Source organism: Callorhinchus milii, unplaced genomic scaffold (assembly GCF_018977255.1).
Source record: "Callorhinchus milii isolate IMCB2004 unplaced genomic scaffold, IMCB_Cmil_1.0 Scaffold1, whole genome shotgun sequence".
Lineage (NCBI taxonomy): Eukaryota > Metazoa > Chordata > Chondrichthyes > Chimaeriformes > Callorhinchidae > Callorhinchus > Callorhinchus milii.
Genome location: NW_024704742.1, coordinates 118,480,898 through 118,501,215, shown reverse-complemented (window position 1 = coordinate 118,501,215; position 20,318 = coordinate 118,480,898). Strand labels below are relative to the sequence as shown.

General features: G+C 45.2%; 1 protein-coding gene across 1 annotated transcript; it reads right to left on the bottom strand.

The window, feature by feature from the left end:
- Positions 1–6,357: 6,357 nt before the first annotated feature.
- LOC121848100 (junction-mediating and -regulatory protein-like) lies at positions 6,358–7,567 on the bottom strand. The gene has a single exon (XM_042331741.1). It carries the CDS (start codon positions 7,306–7,308, stop codon positions 6,358–6,360), a length of 951 nt encoding a protein of 316 aa, XP_042187675.1. The 5' UTR covers positions 7,309–7,567.
- Positions 7,568–20,318: the final 12,751 nt, after the last annotated feature.

The window sequence follows — 20,318 nt, the reverse complement described above, 5'->3', positions numbered from 1 at the left end:
TAGCACATCATCACATCATCAAGATGTCTCAATGAGCTTCACAGGATTTTACTGTGAAGTGTAGTGAATGTGCATTTGTAGACAAGCAAGGCAGCAAATTTGCATACATCAATGTCCCACAAACAGTCAAGAAGTGAGTGACCAATTTTATTTGGGGGGTCTTTGACATCCACCTGAAGAGGCAGATGGGACCTTAGTCTGAAGGATGGCTCTCCAATAATACGGTGCACTTCCAGTATTGCAGTGGAGTAACAGCCAAGGCTGTGATTTCAGAATCCTGAAGTGAATGTGCAACCCTTTGGCTCTGAGGCAACAATGCTACCAACTAAGCCTGGATGATATCTATAAACATTAGTGGCAACCAATCATCCATTGTTTTTGTGTTTCAGATGCAAGTCACAACTTTTTTTTAACCTCTGTGCCCAATATGTACCCAGTAAAATGTATGATGGCTTGTATTCAGTAGGCAGGTAAAAGTGACATATTGTACCAGCAAAATATAGGAAGCACCTTTGTGTTGCTTCATTCATACCTTTCCTAACCCCCTACCAACCCCCAACCTCTGGAATTCCATCTCCCAATCACTCCACCTCGTCCCCTCCTTAGCCTCCTTCAAGTCCTGCCTCAAGAAACTCCTCTTCGACCATGCCATCGGCCACCTCCCCTCCCCTCCCTTCTCCCCCTGACCCCAGCTCGGGTCTGAAATGCTGTACACTGTCCAGCACCTTGGGACATCCTCCCAACGTGAAAGGCGCTATACAAATGTAATTTTGTTGTTGTTGTTGATAAGGAGCTTGCTGTGCTGGGATTTGGGATACTGAATTAATGCCCCAACTCCAGTTTTTTGAACAAGTTTTTTTTAAATAGAAATGTTTTTCCACTTCTCTTTCTTTGTAACCTCATTCAAATCATTCTTTCTCCCAGACTAGGAACAGCCACAACTTGTGCAATAAATAACTGTCCTCTTACTCCAGTAGAAGCAAGTCCAATTGAAGCCTTAAGAGAAATAAATGGGTACATTCTTGATCCAACGCGTAGTTTGGTAGCAAGGCAAGAAAGAGATGAAAAGAAAATCCTATGCACTAAGCTAATAGCAGAGTTGCCTAATCAGTCTAAAAACTATACACAGTACTGGTGGACACACAACCTTAATTTAGATGGTGAGTGCATGTTTAATATAAGCAAAGAACTGTGGAAATACCAGCTCATCCCTGACATATCAAACATAAGGGTGGTCTTAATGGACTGCCTGTGAACACTACATTTAAATGTTAAAAGGTTTGATTCTTTCCATAGCCAGTGCAAAGCTAAAGCAGAGGGAGTCTCTTTCCTTAAGTCTGTCTCCCATCTGTTTGCTGAGCTCAAAATCATTGTACCTCCTTCCCGGCCCCTATCTCAGGTCCGAAACACTGACTGTCCAGCACCTTGGGATGTCCTCCTGAATAAAATGTAATTTTATTGTTGTTGTTAAATTGTACCAGTTTTCTCTGGACAAGTATGAAAATAACTGAGATAATCTTCAGGACTAGTGACCTTTAGCAGGATGCAGTGGTTTGATAAAGTTACAAAATACACTTCAGGACCGAGCAACTCTAAGTAATTGATTGAAATCAGATTATTTCAAAATTGTGAGCAATGATTTTTACTTACACTTTGGCAGTCAGATCTCTTAATCCAAATGCATGAAAGTAACATTCGTTCCAAGATACTGGAACCACAATTTAAATTTCACCTGACACAACAATCTCACATTGTTAAAAGAGCTAAAAAGTGCTGTGTGTTAAATGCATGCTTAGAACTCATTCTGCCAACTAAAATTAGTTTTATATCTCTCACAACATTAAAATTATCTTTTGAATCCCATTCCCTCATAGATTTTAAGCAACCATTATTTGAGAGGAGGAAGAACTAAATTGCATTATCGGCTTTGAAACTGAGGCTGCGAGTATCAATATCCTGGCAAAATCACATTCTTAGAGGTATCAGCAGCTGTGCTCCAGCTCAAATCACTTTGTTACTCACATCTGATTCATGCTTTTCTTTTGGTGGTTCAGTGTGAAGTTTCCACAGATACCTCCCTGTAAAAACCACAAGGTAAACCAGTCTTGAGGAGACATATAGAAAATAAATAATAATAATAATCCTTATTTGTGGAGTTGTGGAATCCTTGTGGCTCAGTGGTTAGAGCTCTTGTCTCGCAAGCGAGAGACATGCTTTTGATTCCCAGCAAGGCAAAATGTTGGCCAAGTTTCCTTACTCCACACTCCTCTGTAAGTAGGAACCCGGTTGATAGTCGATTGGCGGATCGCTTTTCTGGGTGTAATAATTCCTTAAAAAAATAATAACAATAAATTGGTCACTTCAATCCATGACTGTTTGTGGGACACTGCTGTGCTCAATTGGTTACCGCGTTTTGCCCACAAAATATACAGTCAATTCCCTTTACAGTATATGCTGTGAAGCACTTGGAGACATCTTGAAGACATGACATAGCAAGTATGTAAGTATTATTATTATTATTTGATATAGCACCTTATCACATCTTCGAGACATCTCACTGCTCCCTTGACCCTATCTCTACCCCTCTCCTTACCTCCCGGCTCCACCTCCTGGCTCCTCTTTTAACCAACATCAATCTCTTCTTATCCACTGGCACTGTTCCCATCCCGCTAAAAACAGGTGTCATCACCCCAATCCTCAAAAAACTTTCCCTGGACCCTTCACTACTCTCCAGCTATCGTTTCATCTCCAACCCCCCTTTCCTCTCCAAGGCCCTGGAACAAATTGTTCCAACCCAGCTTCGCTTTTTCCTCTCCTGCCATTCCCTGTATGAACCCCTCCAATCGGGTTTGCATGCTGATCAAAGTCACTATGATATTCTGTCCATCTATGACCAGAGCTCTCTCTGCCTCTTTGTCCTGCTCGACCTCTCTGCTGCCTTTGACTTTGTCGACCACTCTATCCTCCTCCATTGCGAGGAGAGGACAGGTGCGAGGGGAGACAGGTAAGAGGGGAGGACAGGTGTGAGGAGGGACAGGTGTGAGGGGAGGACAGGTGTGAGGGGAGGGACAGGTGTGAGGGGAGACAGGTGTGAGAGGAGGGACTGGTGTGAGGGGAGGGATTGGTGTGAGGGGAGGGACAGGTGTGAGGAGGGACAGGTGTGAGGGGAGACAGGTGTGAGGAGGGACAGGTGTGAGGAGAGGGACAGGTATGACGGGAGGGACAGGTGTGAGGAGAAGACAGGTGTGAGGAGAGACAGGTGTGAGGGGAGACAGGTGTGAGGGGGGACAGGTGTGAGGAGAGGGACAGGTGTGAGGAGAGGGACAGGTGTGAGGGGAGGGATTGGTGTGAGGGGAGGGACAGGTGTGAGGGGGGACAGGTGTGAGGAGAGGCAGGTGTGAGGAGAGACAGGTGTGAGGGGAGGGACAGGTGTGAGGGGAGGGACAGGTGTGAGGGGAGACAGGTGTGAGGGGAGGGACAGGTGTAAGGGGAGGGACAGTTGTGGAGAGGATAGGTGTGAGGAGAGGACAGGTGTGAGGGGAGACAGGTGTGAGGAGGGACAGGTGTGAGGAGGGACAGGTGTGAGGGGAGACAGGTGGGAGGGGAGACAGGTGTGAGGGGAGACAGGTGTGAGGAGAGGACAGGTGTGAGGGGAGACAGGTGTGAGGGAGGACAGGTGTGAGGAGGGACAGGTGTGAGGGGAGACAGGTGTGAGGAGAGGGACAGGTGTAAGGGGAGGGACAGGTGTGAGGGGAGACAGGTGTGAGGGGAGGGACAGGTGTGAGGGGAGACAGGTGTGAAGAGAGACAGGTGTGAGGGGAGACAGGTGTGAGGGGAGGGACAGGTGTGAGGGGAGACAGGTGTGAGGGGAGACAGGTGAGAGGGGAGGGATTGGTGTGAGGGGAGGGACAGGTGTGAGGGGGGACAGGTGTGAGGAGAGGGAAAGGTATGAGGGGAGGGACAGGTGTGAGGAGAAGACAGGTGTGAGGAGAGGGACAGGTGTGAGGGGAGACAGGTGTGAGGGGAAACAGGTGTGAGCGGAGACAGGTGTGAGGGGAGACAGGTGTGAGGGGAGACAGGTGTGAGGGGAGACAGGTGTGAGGAGAGGGACAGATGTGAGGGGAGACAGGTGTGAGGAGAGGGCCAAAGAATTTCAATTTTACTGTCAAACTCTGGGGAGCACACTGTAATAATAATATAATAATCAGTGCATTTGGCATAGAACCTTTGATGTCGGGACGATGTCTCAAAGCACTTCACGGGATTTATCATTTAAAATGAAATTTAAAATGGAAAGCGCAATGACTATATTTTGAATACAGAGAGAGAGAGAGTGAGAACAACATGTTGATTTAAAACTCAAGGCGTTTCTTTCTCCCTGACTCGGTGAGCTGCTTTTTGTCATTTGTTTTGGTTTCTCTTCTGAAGAGAAACCCACATCTGCTTGAAGAACATTTTTATTCAGCTGGCACCAGAGACAGATGACCCTGTCAGAAAGTTGGCATTTAGTCATGTGCATAAAACAGCGGGATCTAAAGACCTTCTTTACAAGTGCAAATAAACTGTATCCCAGTGTTCTATATTCGAACATTGTGCTCATTAAAAATAAACGTTATTCAATAACAAAGATGTTTTTATCAGTTTCAACCTACATTTTTAAAGCCGTTTAATAATAAAGTAACAAGAAAACGCTGCCACATGACCTCTGTCTTGCTGAAAAGTATTGTGACACAATACAACTTTCTGGGATGTTAAACTAGACCATACGGCAGTAAACACAGAAGTGGGTGAAATTCCAATTGATCCCAAAACACAGTTTTGTAATAAAAATAATAGAGGTAAATACATACAGATCGTATCAGTCAGGACCATAACATTTAATAGGACTTATGCAAATTCCGAGTCATTTTATAACGATGTACATGACCTCATGTGCAAAAAACATGTACAATGAATGTCGCTAGCAAAGAGGTTTCAAAACTGAATTATTTTAATAAAACATGAACTCTTACAAAGAATTATTAACACTGTAATTTTTATAAATTTTCTCTGAAAAAAGTTCAAATTTCGAGACCGCAATAAAATCGCGGGCGCGGGTCATGATCTCATTTGCCTCATGCAATGTTTCAATCTATCATTATATATGCCATGTTTCCCCCAACAAAATATATAGTCAATTCACTTTACAATGTATTCTGTGAAGCACTTTGAGACATCTCAACGACATTATAAGGTTATATCAAATGCAAGGATTATTATTAACTCATTGATAATGTATTGGTTAGCACTATACATGCAATACATTGTCAATGAGCTGATAGATGTGGTTGTGGTGATATGAGTTAGAAGATGATTTTATTAGGATTTCCATTATTTGAGATCAGAAAATCATTACGACTTAACCATTTATCCGACTTGTAAAATCCAATCAGTGCAAAGAAATCAAAGTATTTTTAGTAGGAAAATGAATGGGACTTGGGTGCATGTACAACTTACTTATAATGAAACGACTTATGTACTTACATTTGACATAGCACATCATCACATCATCAAGATGTCTCAATGAGCTTCACAGGATTTTACTGTGAAGTGTAGTGAATGTGCATTTGTAGACAAGCAAGGCAGCAAATTGCATACATCAATGTCCCACAAACAGTCAGAAGTGAGTGACCAATTTTATTTGGGGGATCTTTGACATCCACCTGAAGAGGCAGATGGGACCTTAGTCTGAAGGATGGCTCTCCAATAATACGGTGCACTTCCAGTATTGCAGTGGAGTAACAGCCAAGGCTGTGATTTCAGAATCCTGAAGTGAATGTGCAACCCTTTGGCTCTGAGGCAACAATGCTACCAACTAAGCCTGGATGATATCTATAAACATTAGTGGCAACCAATCATCCATTGTTTTTGTGTTTCAGATGCAAGTCACAACTTTTTTTTAACCTCTGTGCCCAATATGTACCAGTAAAATGTATGATGGCTTGTATTCAGTAGGCAGGTAAATGAATAGGATTAAACACTGTAGGTAATCAGGTCCTTCTGCTAATTAATCTGAATTGTAGGATGTAGGTTCCACAGCTGTTTGACTGGAAATTGGGGCAACAGTACTAACAAAGCTGCATTATTTCCCTACGAAACAAAAAAACAGCAGTTATCTAATTCTCGCAGTGAACACCGATATATATTGATTCCACGGTTTCTGAAATAATGGTCATTGACGATTATTTCAAAACAGGGCTCAGGGTTCACTCGCGTTCAAACTGCACGAACTTGCACATCACCTCTCTGATGCGGACAAGTTTCGCTCCAAAATAGGGGCAATTAAGACGCATGTCACACAAGACCGTTTGAACATGTTTACGACAAAAAATAATTAGGTTGTCCCACCTCCTGCAAGTGCTTTTTGGCTCTGTGGAGCACCTCTTCGTATCCCTTTTGCCTCAGCTCACTCAGGCTCTCGTAATACTCGTCGGGGTCATCACTTTCAGTGAACAGTAGGTGAGAGAGGATTTTCCACCCGCAAATGTCCAGCGCGTGGCCGAGGTACATCTGCAGCTGTAAGCAGAGAGAGTCCATTTCCCCTTCAAACACCTCTGTGGCTCCAAACAGCACAGACCACATCCCCGACGTCTCTTCGGGAAACGCGGGTAAACAGGGCTCCAGTTCGGAATTTACAGCACAGAATTGCTGATGAATCAATCTCAAATCCTGGAAGGAGAACAGTCCCGCCCAACTGCAGTCATCCGGCATCACACTCTCCTGATCCTGTGTCTGATCACCAGCCTCTCCAGCAGTAGTCGTGGACTCCTGGACACGGGTATGATCTTGAATAGGGTCCAGAAAACATGTCTTGCCTGTTCCATGACCTGTCATCTTCGGATCCCCCGAGATTGACTCAGGGACTGTCATACCCCCCTGCGCTGGGCTCTTGGCCCTGATGTCCCCTTTGGATGGGCTCTTGGCCCCAATGTCTCCTCGAGTTGGGCTCTGGATGCTGGTCCTTTCTCTGATAGGACTTCTCAGCTCGGTTCCCTCTCCAGTCGGGCTCTTCCTCACAGTCCCCCCCTGAGCTGCGGCCTTGCTGCCCGTTACAGGAGAGCTGTCCGACGGCTCCTGTGACCCCTGGACCCCCTTTGCCCCAATCTTCTTCCTCTGAACAGTCCTGTTGTGACAGGTGATGGCAAACTTTCCTTCCACTTCATTCCAAGCCACGATAAAGACGAACTTGTGCCTCTCCTTCTCGTCGAAAGCGTTGGGTCGCACAGCAACCCAGTCCGACTCCAGGTTATCCTCCATAGCGAATGACATCGTGCAATGCCCCACAAGTCAGAAACAACAACCCGATAATATATATATATATATAAACATATATAAATAAATAAAAGCACAGCCACATCCGCTAGAAGTTCGGGGCTAACACAGCCATCTTGGTTCAAGTGGTCTTTCTCCTCCTCCAACAGCCCCCAGACGTGCACGTCGAAGTGAGTGTCCAGCGTCCCAACTGCACCACACCGGACCGTACCGGACCGCGCTGTCCTGTCCTCTCCGCCCCCCCTCCCCTCCCCTCTCCCTGTATGTGGGTCTGTGCTGCGGCTGATGCTGCCCCGAGACCTCCTCTCTCGCGCTCCCTCTCTCTCTCTCTCTCTCTCGCAGACAATGCGCTGCTCACATCACGTGGCCGCCTGTGTTTACAAGCGGACGCCGCAGCGCTCGCCTCGCGCTCGTCCCCATCCCCACCTCCGGCAGCAATGCCGAAGAGAACGTTCGATTCCCCGGGAGGTGAGCGAGTGAGGGGGCGCGCGCCAACCACCTCCTCCTCCACCTGCTGCTGCTGCTGCTGTTGTCTACACGAGTCCCCCCGTGATGTGGATGTGCAGCGGATCGCGCTCTCGCCTCCAGAACCCCTGGTCCCTCTTCTCACAACAATGTTGCCATTCAGCCTCCTGACGTAAGCGCGCACGGCACGGACAGGGGCCTGGGGGGCGGGGCCTGGAGGGCGGGGCCTGGGGGCGGGGCGGGGGGGACAGACAGACACGCAGGCGGCAGAGGTCCAATGAGAAAGGTCGCCGCTTTGATCCGTCACAATGGGAACAGCAGTAGAGGGGCGGAGCGTAAGGGGAGGGACAGGTGTGAGGAGAGGGACAGGTGTGAGGGGAGACAGGTGTGAGGGGAGGGACAGGTGGGAGGGGAGGGACAGGTGTGAGGGGAGGGACAGGTGTGAGGGGAGGGACAGGTGTGAGGGGAGGCAGGTGTGAGGGGAGACAGGTGTGAGGGGAGACAGGTGTGAGGGGAGACAGGTGTGAGGGGAGGACAGGTGTGAGGAGGGACAGGTGTGAGGGGAGACAGGTGTGAGGAGAGGGACAGGTGTAAGGGGAGGGACAGGTGTGAGGGGAGACAGGTGTGAGGGGAGAACAGGTGTGAGGAGGGACAGGTGTGAGGAGAGGGACAGGTGTGAGGAGAGGGACAGGTGTGAGGGGAGGGACAGGTGTGAGGGGAGACAGGTGTGAGGAGAGGACAGGTGCGAGGGGAGACAGGTAAGAGGGGAGGACAGGTGTGAGGAGGGACAGGTGTGAGGGGAGGGACAGGTGTGAGGGGGGGACAGGTGTGAGGGGAGACAGGTGTGAGAGGAGGGACTGGTGTGAGGGGAGGGATTGGTGTGAGGGGAGGGACAGGTGTGAGGAGGGACAGGTGTGAGGGGAGACAGGTGTGAGGAGGGACAGGTGTGAGGAGAGGGACAGGTATGACGGGAGGGACAGGTGTGAGGAGAAGACAGGTGTGAGGAGAGACAGGTGTGAGGGGAGACAGGTGTGAGGGGGGACAGGTGTGAGGAGAGGGACAGGTGTGAGGAGAGGGACAGGTGTGAGGGGAGGGATTGGTGTGAGGGGAGGGACAGGTGTGAGGGGGGACAGGTGTGAGGAGAGGCAGGTGTGAGGAGAGACAGGTGTGAGGGGAGGGACAGGTGTGAGGGGAGGGACAGGTGTGAGGGGAGACAGGTGTGAGGGGAGGGACAGGTGTAAGGGGAGGGACAGTTGTGGAGAGGATAGGTGTGAGGAGAGGACAGGTGTGAGGGGAGACAGGTGTGAGGGGAGGACAGGTGTGAGGAGGGACAGGTGTGAGGGGAGACAGGTGGGAGGGGAGACAGGTGTGAGGGGAGACAGGTGTGAGGAGAGGACAGGTGTGAGGGGAGACAGGTGTGAGGGGAGGACAGGTGTGAGGAGGGACAGGTGTGAGGGGAGACAGGTGTGAGGAGAGGGACAGGTGTAAGGGGAGGGACAGGTGTGAGGGGAGACAGGTGTGAGGGGAGGGACAGGTGTGAGGGGAGACAGGTGTGAAGAGAGACAGGTGTGAGGGGAGACAGGTGTGAGGGGAGGGACAGGTGTGAGGGGAGACAGGTGTGAGGGGAGACAGGTGAGAGGGGAGGGATTGGTGTGAGGGGAGGGACAGGTGTGAGGGGGGACAGGTGTGAGGAGAGGGAAAGGTATGAGGGGAGGGACAGGTGTGAGGAGAAGACAGGTGTGAGGAGAGGGACAGGTGTGAGGGGAGACAGGTGTGAGGGGAACAGGTGTGAGGGAGACAGGTGTGAGGGGAGACAGGTGTGAGGGGAGACAGGTGTGAGGGGAGACAGGTGTGAGGAGAGGGACAGATGTGAGGGGGACAGGTGTGAGGAGAGGGCCAAAGAATTTCAATTTTACTGTCAAACTCTGGGGAGCACACTGTAATAATAATATAATAATCAGTGCATTTGGCATAGAACCTTTGATGTCGGGACGATGTCTCAAAGCACTTCACGGGATTTATCATTTAAAATGAAATTTAAAATGGAAAGCGCAATGACTATATTTTGAATACAGAGAGAGAGAGAGTGAGAACAACATGTTGATTTAAAACTCAAGGCGTTTCTTTCTCCCTGACTCGGTGAGCTGCTTTTTGTCATTTGTTTTGGTTTCTCTTCTGAAGAGAAACCCACATCTGCTTGAAGAACATTTTTATTCAGCTGGCACCAGAGACAGATGACCCTGTCAGAAAGTTGGCATTTAGTCATGTGCATAAAACAGCGGGATCTAAAGACCTTCTTTACAAGTGCAAATAAACTGTATCCCAGTGTTCTATATTCGAACATTGTGCTCATTAAAAGATAAACGTTATTCAATAACAAAGATGTTTTTATCAGTTTCAACCTCACATTTTTAAAGCCGTTTAATAATAAAGTAACAAGAAAACGCTGCCACATGACCTCTGTCTTGCTGAAAAGTATTGTGACACAATACAACTTTCTGGGATGTTAAACTAGACCATACGGCAGTAAACACAGAAGTGGGTGAAATTCCAATTGATCCCAAAACACAGTTTTGTAATAAAAATAATAGAGGTAAATACATACAGATCGTATCAGTCAGGACCATAACATTTAATAGGACTTATGCAAATTCCGAGTCATTTTATAACGATGTACATGACCTCATGTGCAAAAAACATGTACAATGAATGTCGCTAGCAAAGAGGTTTCAAAACTGAATTATTTTAATAAAACATGAACTCTTACAAAGAATTATTAACACTGTAATTTTTATAAATTTTCTCTGAAAAAAGTTCAAATTTCGAGACCGCAATAAAATCGCGGGCGCGGGTCATGATCTCATTTGCCTCATGCAATGTTTCAATCTATCATTATATATGCCATGTTTCCCCCAACAAAATATATAGTCAATTCACTTTACAATGTATTCTGTGAAGCACTTTGAGACATCTCAACGACATTATAAGGTTATATCAAATGCAAGGATTATTATTAACTCATTGATAATGTATTGGTTAGCACTATACATGCAATACATTGTCAATGAGCTGATAGATGTGGTTGTGGTGATATGAGTTAGAAGATGATTTTATTAGGATTTCCATTATTTGAGATCAGAAAATCATTACGACTTAACCATTTATCCGACTTGTAAAATCCAATCAGTGCAAAGAAATCAAAGTATTTTTAGTAGGAAAATGAATGGGACTTGGGTGCATGTACAACTTACTTATAATGAAACGACTTATGTACTTACATTTGACATAGCACATCATCACATCATCAAGATGTCTCAATGAGCTTCACAGGATTTTACTGTGAAGTGTAGTGAATGTGCATTTGTAGACAAGCAAGGCAGCAAAATTGCATACATCAATGTCCCACAAACAGTCATGAAGTGAGTGACCAATTTTATTTGGGGGATCTTTGACATCCACCTGAAGAGGCAGATGGGACCTTAGTCTGAAGGATGGCTCTCCAATAATACGGTGCACTTCCAGTATTGCAGTGGAGTAACAGCCAAGGCTGTGATTTCAGAATCCTGAAGTGAATGTGCAACCCTTTGGCTCTGAGGCAACAATGCTACCAACTAAGCCTGGATGATATCTATAAACATTAGTGGCAACCAATCATCCATTGTTTTTGTGTTTCAGATGCAAGTCACAACTTTTTTTTAACCTCTGTGCCCAATATGTATCCAGTAAAATGTATGATGGCTTGTATTCAGTAGGCAGGTAAAAGTGACATATTGTACCAGCAAAATATAGGAAGCACCTTTGTATTGCTTCATTCATACCTTTCCTAACCCCCTACCAACCCCCAACCTCTGGAATTCCATCTCCCAATCACTCCGCCTCGCCCCCTCCTTAGCCTCCTTCAAGTCCTGCCTCAAGAAACTCCTCTTCGACCATGCCATCGGCCACCTCCCCTCCCCTCCCTTCTCCCCCTGACCCCAGCTCGGGTCTGAAATGCTGTACACTGTCCAGCACCTTGGGACATCCTCCCAACGTGAAAGGCGCTATACAAATGTAATTTTGTTGTTGTTGTTGATAAGGAGCTTGCTGTGCTGGGATTTGGGATACTGAATTAATGCCCCAACTCCAGTTTTTTGAACAAGTTTTTTTTAAATAGAAATGTTTTTCCACTTCTCTTTCTTTGTAACCTCATTCAAATCATTCTTTCTCCCAGACTAGGAACAGCCACAACTTGTGCAATAAATAACTGTCCTCTTACTCCAGTAGAAGCAAGTCCAATTGAAGCCTTAAGAGAAATAAATGGGTACATTCTTGATCCAACGCGTAGTTTGGTAGCAAGGCAAGAAAGAGATGAAAAGAAAATCCTATGCACTAAGCTAATAGCAGAGTTGCCTAATCAGTCTAAAAACTATACACAGTACTGGTGGACACACAACCTTAATTTAGATGGTGAGTGCATGTTTAATATAAGCAAAGAACTGTGGAAATACCAGCTCATCCCTGACATATCAAACATAAGGGTGGTCTTAATGGACTGCCTGTGAACACTACATTTAAATGTTAAAAGGTTTGATTCTTTCCATAGCCAGTGCAAAGCTAAAGCAGAGGGAGTCTCTTTCCTTAAGTCTGTCTCCCATCTGTTTGCTGAGCTCAAAATCATTGTACCTCCTTCCCGGCCCCTATCTCAGGTCCGAAACACTGACTGTCCAGCACCTTGGGATGTCCTCCTGAATAAAATGTAATTTTATTGTTGTTGTTAAATTGTACCACAGTTTTCTCTGGACAAGTATGAAAATAACTGAGATAATCTTCAGGACTAGTGACCTTTAGCAGGATGCAGTGGTTTGATAAAGTTACAAAATACACTTCAGGACCGAGCAACTCTAAGTAATTGATTGAAATCAGATTATTTCAAAATTGTGAGCAATGATTTTTACTTACACTTTGGCAGTCAGATCTCTTAATCCAAATGCATGAAAGTAACATTCGTTCCAAGATACTGGAACCACAATTTAAATTTCACCTGACACAACAATCTCACATTGTTAAAAGAGCTAAAAAGTGCTGTGTGTTAAATGCATGCTTAGAACTCATTCTGCCAACTAAAATTAGTTTTATATCTCTCACAACATTAAAATTATCTTTTGAATCCCATTCCCTCATAGATTTTAAGCAACCATTATTTGAGAGGAGGAAGAACTAAATTGCATTATCGGCTTTGAAACTGAGGCTGCGAGTATCAATATCCTGGCAAAATCACATTCTTAGAGGTATCAGCAGCTGTGCTCCAGCTCAAATCACTTTGTTACTCACATCTGATTCATGCTTTTCTTTTGGTGGTTCAGTGTGAAGTTTCCACAGATACCTCCCTGTAAAAACCACAAGGTAAACCAGTCTTGAGGAGACATATAGAAAATAAATAATAATAATAATCCTTATTTGTGGAGTTGTGGAATCCTTGTGGCTCAGTGGTTAGAGCTCTTGTCTCGCAAGCGAGAGACATGCTTTTGATTCCCAGCAAGGCAAAATGTTGGCCAAGTTTCCTTACTCCACACTCCTCTGTAAGTAGGAACCCGGTTGATAGTCGATTGGCGGATCGCTTTTCTGGGTGTAATAATTCCTTAAAAAAATAATAACAATAAATTGGTCACTTCAATCCATGACTGTTTGTGGGACACTGCTGTGCTCAATTGGTTACCGCGTTTTTCCCACAAAATATACAGTCAATTCCCTTTACAGTATATGCTGTGAAGCACTTGGAGACATCTTGAAGACATGACATAGCAAGTATGTAAGTATTATTATTATTATTTGATATAGCACCTTATGACATCTTCGAGACATCTCACTGCTCCCTTGACCCTATCTCTACCCCTCTCCTTACCTCCCGGCTCCACCTCCTGGCTCCTCTTTTAACCAACATCAATGTCTTCTTATCCACTGGCACTGTTCCCATCCCGCTAAAAACAGGTGTCATCACCCCAATCCTCAAACAACTTTCCCTGGACCCTTCACTACTCTCCAGCTATCGTTTCATCTCCAACCCCCCTTTCCTCTCCAAGGCCCTGGAACAAATTGTTGCGACCCAGCTTCGCTTTTTCCTCTCCTGCCATTCCCTATATGAACCCCTCCAATCGGGTTTGCATGCTGATCAAAGTCACTATGATATTCTGTCCATCTATGACCAGAGCTCTCTCTGCCTCTTTGTCCTGCTCGACCTCTCTGCTGCCTTTGACTTTGTCGACCACTCTATCCTCCTCCATTGCCTCTCCTTTCAGCTCAACATTCACAGACCTGTCCTTGCCTGGTTCAAATCCTAACTCTCCCACCGTCTCCACTTTGTCTCCACTTACGGCTTCTCCTCCAGTCCCCGCACCATCATGTGTGGCGTCCCTCAGGGATTTGTTCTTGGTCCCCTCCTTTTCAACGTTTACATGCTCCCTCTTGGTGACATCATCCGTAGACATGGGGTCAACTTCCATATGTAGATGTAGAGTCAATTTGCTGGGTTCGATTCCCGGCAGGGAAAAACCTTGCACAAGTTTCCTTACCTCACACGCCTGATAATAATCCCTCAAGAAAAAAAACAATAATAAATTGGTCACTTCAATCTACACCTGTTTGTAGGACACTGCTGTGTGCAATTGGCTGCCGCGTTTCACCCACAAATATAGTCAATTCACTTCACAGTATATTCTGTGAAGCGCTTTGAGACGTCTAGAAGACATGAAAAGCACTATATCAAATGCAAGGATTATTATTATTATGTACATGATGATACCCAACTCTACCTCTCCATCTCCACCCTCAACTCCAGGACCACTGCTGTCCTCACAGACTGCCTGTCGGACATCAAGTCCTGAATGAGAGCTAGCTTTCTACAGTTGGATGTCAATAAGACTGAAGCCCTCCTGCTTGGCTCCCATCAGCACCTCCATACCTCGGGCTCTGGCAGCATCTCCCTCCATGGATGCACTCTACATCTCATGGAGCCAATACTGAACCTCAGCATCCTGTTCGACCCTCAAATGTCTTTCGTACCCCACATCCATGCCATGACCTGCTCCACCTTTCCCCACCTCCGCAACATTGCCCAGTTTCACCACTGCCTGTCACCCAGGCCGCCGAGACCCTCATCCACACATTCAACACAACCAGGCGCAACTATGCAAACTCCCTGCTTGTTGTCCTCCCCAACTCCTCCCTCCACAGGCTGCAGATCATCCAGAACTCTGCAACCCGTGTCCTCTCCCGCACCACGCTCTGCGACATTAACACACCGATCCTTGCCCGGCTCCACTGGCTCCCCATCACTTAGAGGATCCTGGTCCTCACCTTCAAAGCCCTCCATGGCCACGCTCCCTCCTACCTCTGCGAACCCCTAACTCCCTCCCAACCTGCTCGCTCACTCTGCTCAGCGAGCTCCAGCCTGCTTCACAACCCCGCCTTGCCCGACCCACCATTGGCGGGCAGGCGGGCCTTCAGCCTCTCTGCCCCCACCCTCTGGAACTCCATCCCCCGTCTCTCCACCTCACCGCTTCCCTTAGCCTCCTTCAAGAACCGTTCCAAGACAATCCTCTTCAACCGTGCCTTCGGTCACCCTCCTTACACCTACCCTCCCCTGACTGTCCAGCACCTTGGGACAACCTCCTGACGTGAACGGCGCTATACAAATGCAATTTTTTGTTGTTGTTGTTTCAAAGCGCTTCAACAGAATATACTATAAATTGAATTGACTGTATATTTTGTGGGCAAAACGTGGCAGACAATTGCGCACAGCAGTGTCCCACAAACATTTGTGGATTGAGGAACCAAATTATTATTCTTATTCTTTTTAGCCTCTCTGACCTGTTTCCTTTTCTTGCAATTGTTCTCAGTCACAAAATGTTCTTAAACATTTCAAGCTTTGTTCTCGTGGTATGAAACATATGGCACAGTTTGCATATTACATTGTGGCAGAGAGTAGCTATGCTCAGCATCTTGAGAGTGACTGTAGTAACTAATTCATGCAGCTGGTATAAGTATGTGAAGTGTATTGCCACTGGGGTTGTTGTTATGCCAGTGTTGAATAGGATTTTGATTACGCTGTATATTTTTGGTGCCACAGAATAGAGCATAGTAAGCTGTGATGTCACACTAACTTTTCATAGGAGTTGTTAGTGTTTTTCCCACCTTCTGGTACTAGACCTTTTCTCAATATGTCACATGATCTTGTTCTTGTAAAACATGAACAGGTTCAATAATTGGAGTATTTGTGACATTGAATTTTCAAGTAACCAAAATATAATACACTTCTGTGTTGTTTGACAGTAAGGATCTCACTTGGATCAAAGCTGCTGAAAGCAAAGATGCCTTAAATGTTGCTTTGATATGTGTTATTGTCACCAAATCTGTTTGGGAGCCTCTTATTTGAAAGGCTTGTACTGGCAAACAGTGATTCAGCAGCGTTAGAAAACCTGTTTCTGCTGGGCAGAAATAGCTTATTTATTCAGATGTTGTTCAAGGAGAATTAGAGAATCATAGATTGTTACACCACAGAAACCGGCCATTTGGCCAATTAACGTTTCACTGGTGTTTTTTTCCATTGGCCTCCCCAACTCTTCCCTGCACGAGCTGCACATCATCCAAAACTCTGCAGATCGTGTGCCCCTATCTCCCTGCCCTCCAACCCTCTTGATGCCAAGCCCCAGCTCGGGTCCAAATCCCTGACTGTCCAGCGCCTTGGGACATCCTCTCGATGTGAAAGACGCTATACAAATGTAATTTTGTATTGTATATGAACAACATAATCCAATCCTACTTTCTCACTCGTTCCCCATACGTTACAATTCTCAAACAAATTTATGAATACTACCTCAACAACAGTTTGTGGCATAAAATCTTGCATACTAACCCCCATCCTCTGTGTAAAGAATTGTTTTCTAACTTCCTTTTGATTCTTTTTGTGATTATCTTAAATTTATGCGCTCTTGTTACTGATTTGATGGCCAGTGGAAATAATCAAATCAGACCACAAGGGTACAGGTTCTTGGCTGTTTTCTAGTTAAAAGAGCATTCACATCACCTTCATCTATGTACATGTTATGTGTTCTCCCATGTTGTATGAATGCCCAATTTCTGTATGTCAGTAAAAAATTTATGTTGGTAGTTTAGACTTAACCGTCTGATTTAACCATCAATCATCATCTTGACAACCTAAGTGCTCCAAGGCAACTACCCCATGAGAAGCGCCCTTTCTTTATAAATGCAAGTTGTTGTTGAAAATATTTTTAAAAGGGATTTCTCTCTAGTCAGCCATTCATTTTATGATACATGTATCAGATACATGTAAAGGATCAGAATCAGTGAATTGCTGGAGAGAAATTCCACTTGAGTGCAGATTTACTCTATTAACATACTTTTTCGGTTTACAATTTGGCAAATTGTTGAATTCTATACAGAAAAATGGCTTCAACATTAAGACTGTATTCAAGAATTTGCTAAATTCTGGAATGTTTTGAGTTGCCAAATAAATAGAGTAAATCTAGATCGAGGTGAAATTTCTAGCCCAGTATTTATAAGGAGGAGAGACTTACTTTTGAGCCCACTGCCATGTAAATGCAATTGTTGGTAGATTGTTCTTGGTAAGGAAACCCAAACTGAATGTTTCTTCCTACTTATTTCTTTAACCACGCTATTTGAAAGTTGTTTTCACTCACCTCCTTAGGTTTTCCTCCTCACAACATACACATACATGGACTTGTTCCTAGTCCCCCTTCTGTGATTGTTGCCATTGGCTGCAAGGAGGTGTTCAACAGTGGGCTGACTATCCTGGGAAAACACTATTCCCGCATTTAGTGTCTCCCTTAACAGTTCTGCTAGAATCAAAAACTAGGTGTCTCACTTCTACATCTGAGAGAAGTGCAAAGACTGTTATACCAAAAGCACAAACACTTGCACCAACACACACCATCACCAGTGTTATTTTACCTAGTCCTCACTTTATTTTTGTTTGGGGGTGTGGAGAAGAAGTCTCAAACAAACGTTGCTAGCTAGTTTGCTGATGGCAAGTATATTGTTGCTATAGCAATAGCAAACTATTTGTAATATGTTCTTTGCAGCTGTTGTGATATTTATAGATTGTCTCCTCCCTATTTCCAAGGTGTGCTTTTAATATGGGGCCCAGTAGTATTGTGAAGGAAAACAGAGAAACTAAGTTTTGTTTCTTCTAATATTTCAAACCTTCAATCTAAAAAAAAGCACACTGTATTTTCCAGGTTGAAGGCTATAGAAACGTTTCCAAATTGTGTTTTGCAAAATGTACTGAGATTTAGCAGCAGAATCAAAAGACCACCTCTCTCCGGGCTCCCAAAGCAGCGTGTAATTTGTCATGAGTTTACCGTTGTGTAAGGAATGTTCAAAAATCCCCATTCATATCAAAAAAAGTAAATTTCAAAATGTTGCTCAGTGACATAGTCTTCACTCATTATTCTGCTAGTTCCATATCCTGCTTTATGTCCTCAACTGTCCTTTCTCCCCCATATCCGTGCCATGACCTGGTCTGCTTTCCCCCACCTCTGCAACATTGCCTGACTCTGCCTCATCCCCCACCGAAACCCTCAGACACGCATTCGTCACCTCAAGGCTTGACTACGGAAACTCCCTCTTTGTCGACCTCCCCAACTCTTCCCTCCACAAGCTACAGATCATCCAGAACTCTGCAGCTTGTGTCCTCTCCCGCAGGCTCCGTGACCCCTTCAACCCCACCTTCGCCGGTTCCACTGGCTCCCCATCCCTCAGAGCATAGAATTCAACATCCTCATCCTCATTTTCAAGGCCCTCCAGGGCCTTGCTCCCTCCTACATCTCTGACCTGCTGACCCCCTATCAACCTGTCTGCTCCCTCCGTTCAGCAGGCTCTGGCCTGCTCCCGCCCGACCCACCCTACCATCGGTGGCCGGGCTTTCAGCCACTCACCCTTTGGAACTCCACTGCACAATCCCTTCGCCTTGCTCCCTCCCTTGGCTCCTTCAAGGCACAACTCAGAGCCTCCTTTCGACCATGCCTTTAGCCCGCCTTCCTATCCCCTCTGCTCTCCCTCATCCTAACCCTGTCCCCCCACCACCCCCACACGCTTGGGTCCTGATCCCTGATTGTTCAGCCCCTTAGGACGGCCTCCCAACATGAAAGGCGCTTTACAAATGTAATTTTGAGGTCATTGTTGTATGTCAAGTTTCCAACCAATTTGGCTGAGGTACATCATTAAGTTGTTCTCTCTCCTTCTCTCCTCCCTGGTTGGTTTAAAAATAGAAAATAATCTGTTTGATGGTATGATGTGAATTTTTTTTATAAAAAGATGGGTGTAACCTGCAACCAAAAGTTTAGTGGAAAATTTACTGCATTGTTGTTCACAAATTCTTTCACAACATTGGCCACAACATGAACGATTTGTTTGATATTATAATGATGGATTTACGTGGTTGTGTAACAATAACAACACCTTGTCCTTCGGTAGTGTGATTCTCAAAAAATCAGTACAATTTTATATCATAATTACTGAAAATTGTGATCTAAACTTGTCTTTAACTATAAATAGCATTGATAGTACATTTATAGACTGTATGTGTTGTAGTACTCTATTCCTGCCACCAGATGATGGCAGATGGGTATCAAAAATTGGAGCTTGTGACCTTAAGGGAGCAATGTACAATGACAATGCTGTCCTGTGATATGCTCTTTTAGACTAACAGCCAAGAGTCACTCACCAAACCAACAAGCTGAGTAAGTGAATGAAAAGAGAGAAGCGAAAAATAGGAATAAAGAGAAGCAATGTTAAACCAAAAATAGAAGCAAATCACAAAATCATAAAATGTTTACAGCACAAAAAGAAGCCATTGGGTCCATTGTGCCGGTGCTTGTCTCATCATTGCACTCAATCCCATCCTTCCACTCTTTGTCCATACAGTTTGATATTAATTTTATTTAATTATTTATCCAAGAGCCAGCCTCAGCAGTGATAGTGTGAAACATTGTGTTTTTACCCAATCATCATTTCTCTGCATTCATATATTTTCCTCTCGTTTCATATCTTGTCTACAAATATTGATCCAGAATACTTTAAGAAAGTGTTCTGTTTTAACCTAGCAAACCACAGTCAAATGTAATCATGCCGCCTCCATTAAACAGTAGTGCAGTTGCAACCACTGTCAATCTGGCCCGAAGTAATTGCCATATGATTAAAGTACATCATGTGCTTCAAGTTGTGTTAACTTGGCTCAGTTGGTAGTACTTTCGTATATGGATCAGAAAGTTTTACAATAGTGCACTGGGAGGGAGCCAGATTGCTGGAGGTACTATCCTTCAGATTAGACATTAAACTGAGGTCCTTTCTGCCTTTTTAGGTAGATGTTAAAGGTTTGGCAAACTTCTCCAAAGAAGAGAAGGGAGTTTGTTCTTGTTAGCATCCTGGCCAACAATCTTCCAGAATTAATGGTCACTCACATCAAAGGCTGTTGGTTAGATTTTGCTGTGTGTAAATTGGCAGCCTAGAAATATGCTATCTCTAAA

Coding starts and splice junctions, on each gene's coding strand:
- LOC121848100 (XM_042331741.1), bottom strand. CDS start 7,308: ATGTCATTCGCTATGGAGGATAACCTGGAGTCGGACTGGGTTGCTGTG.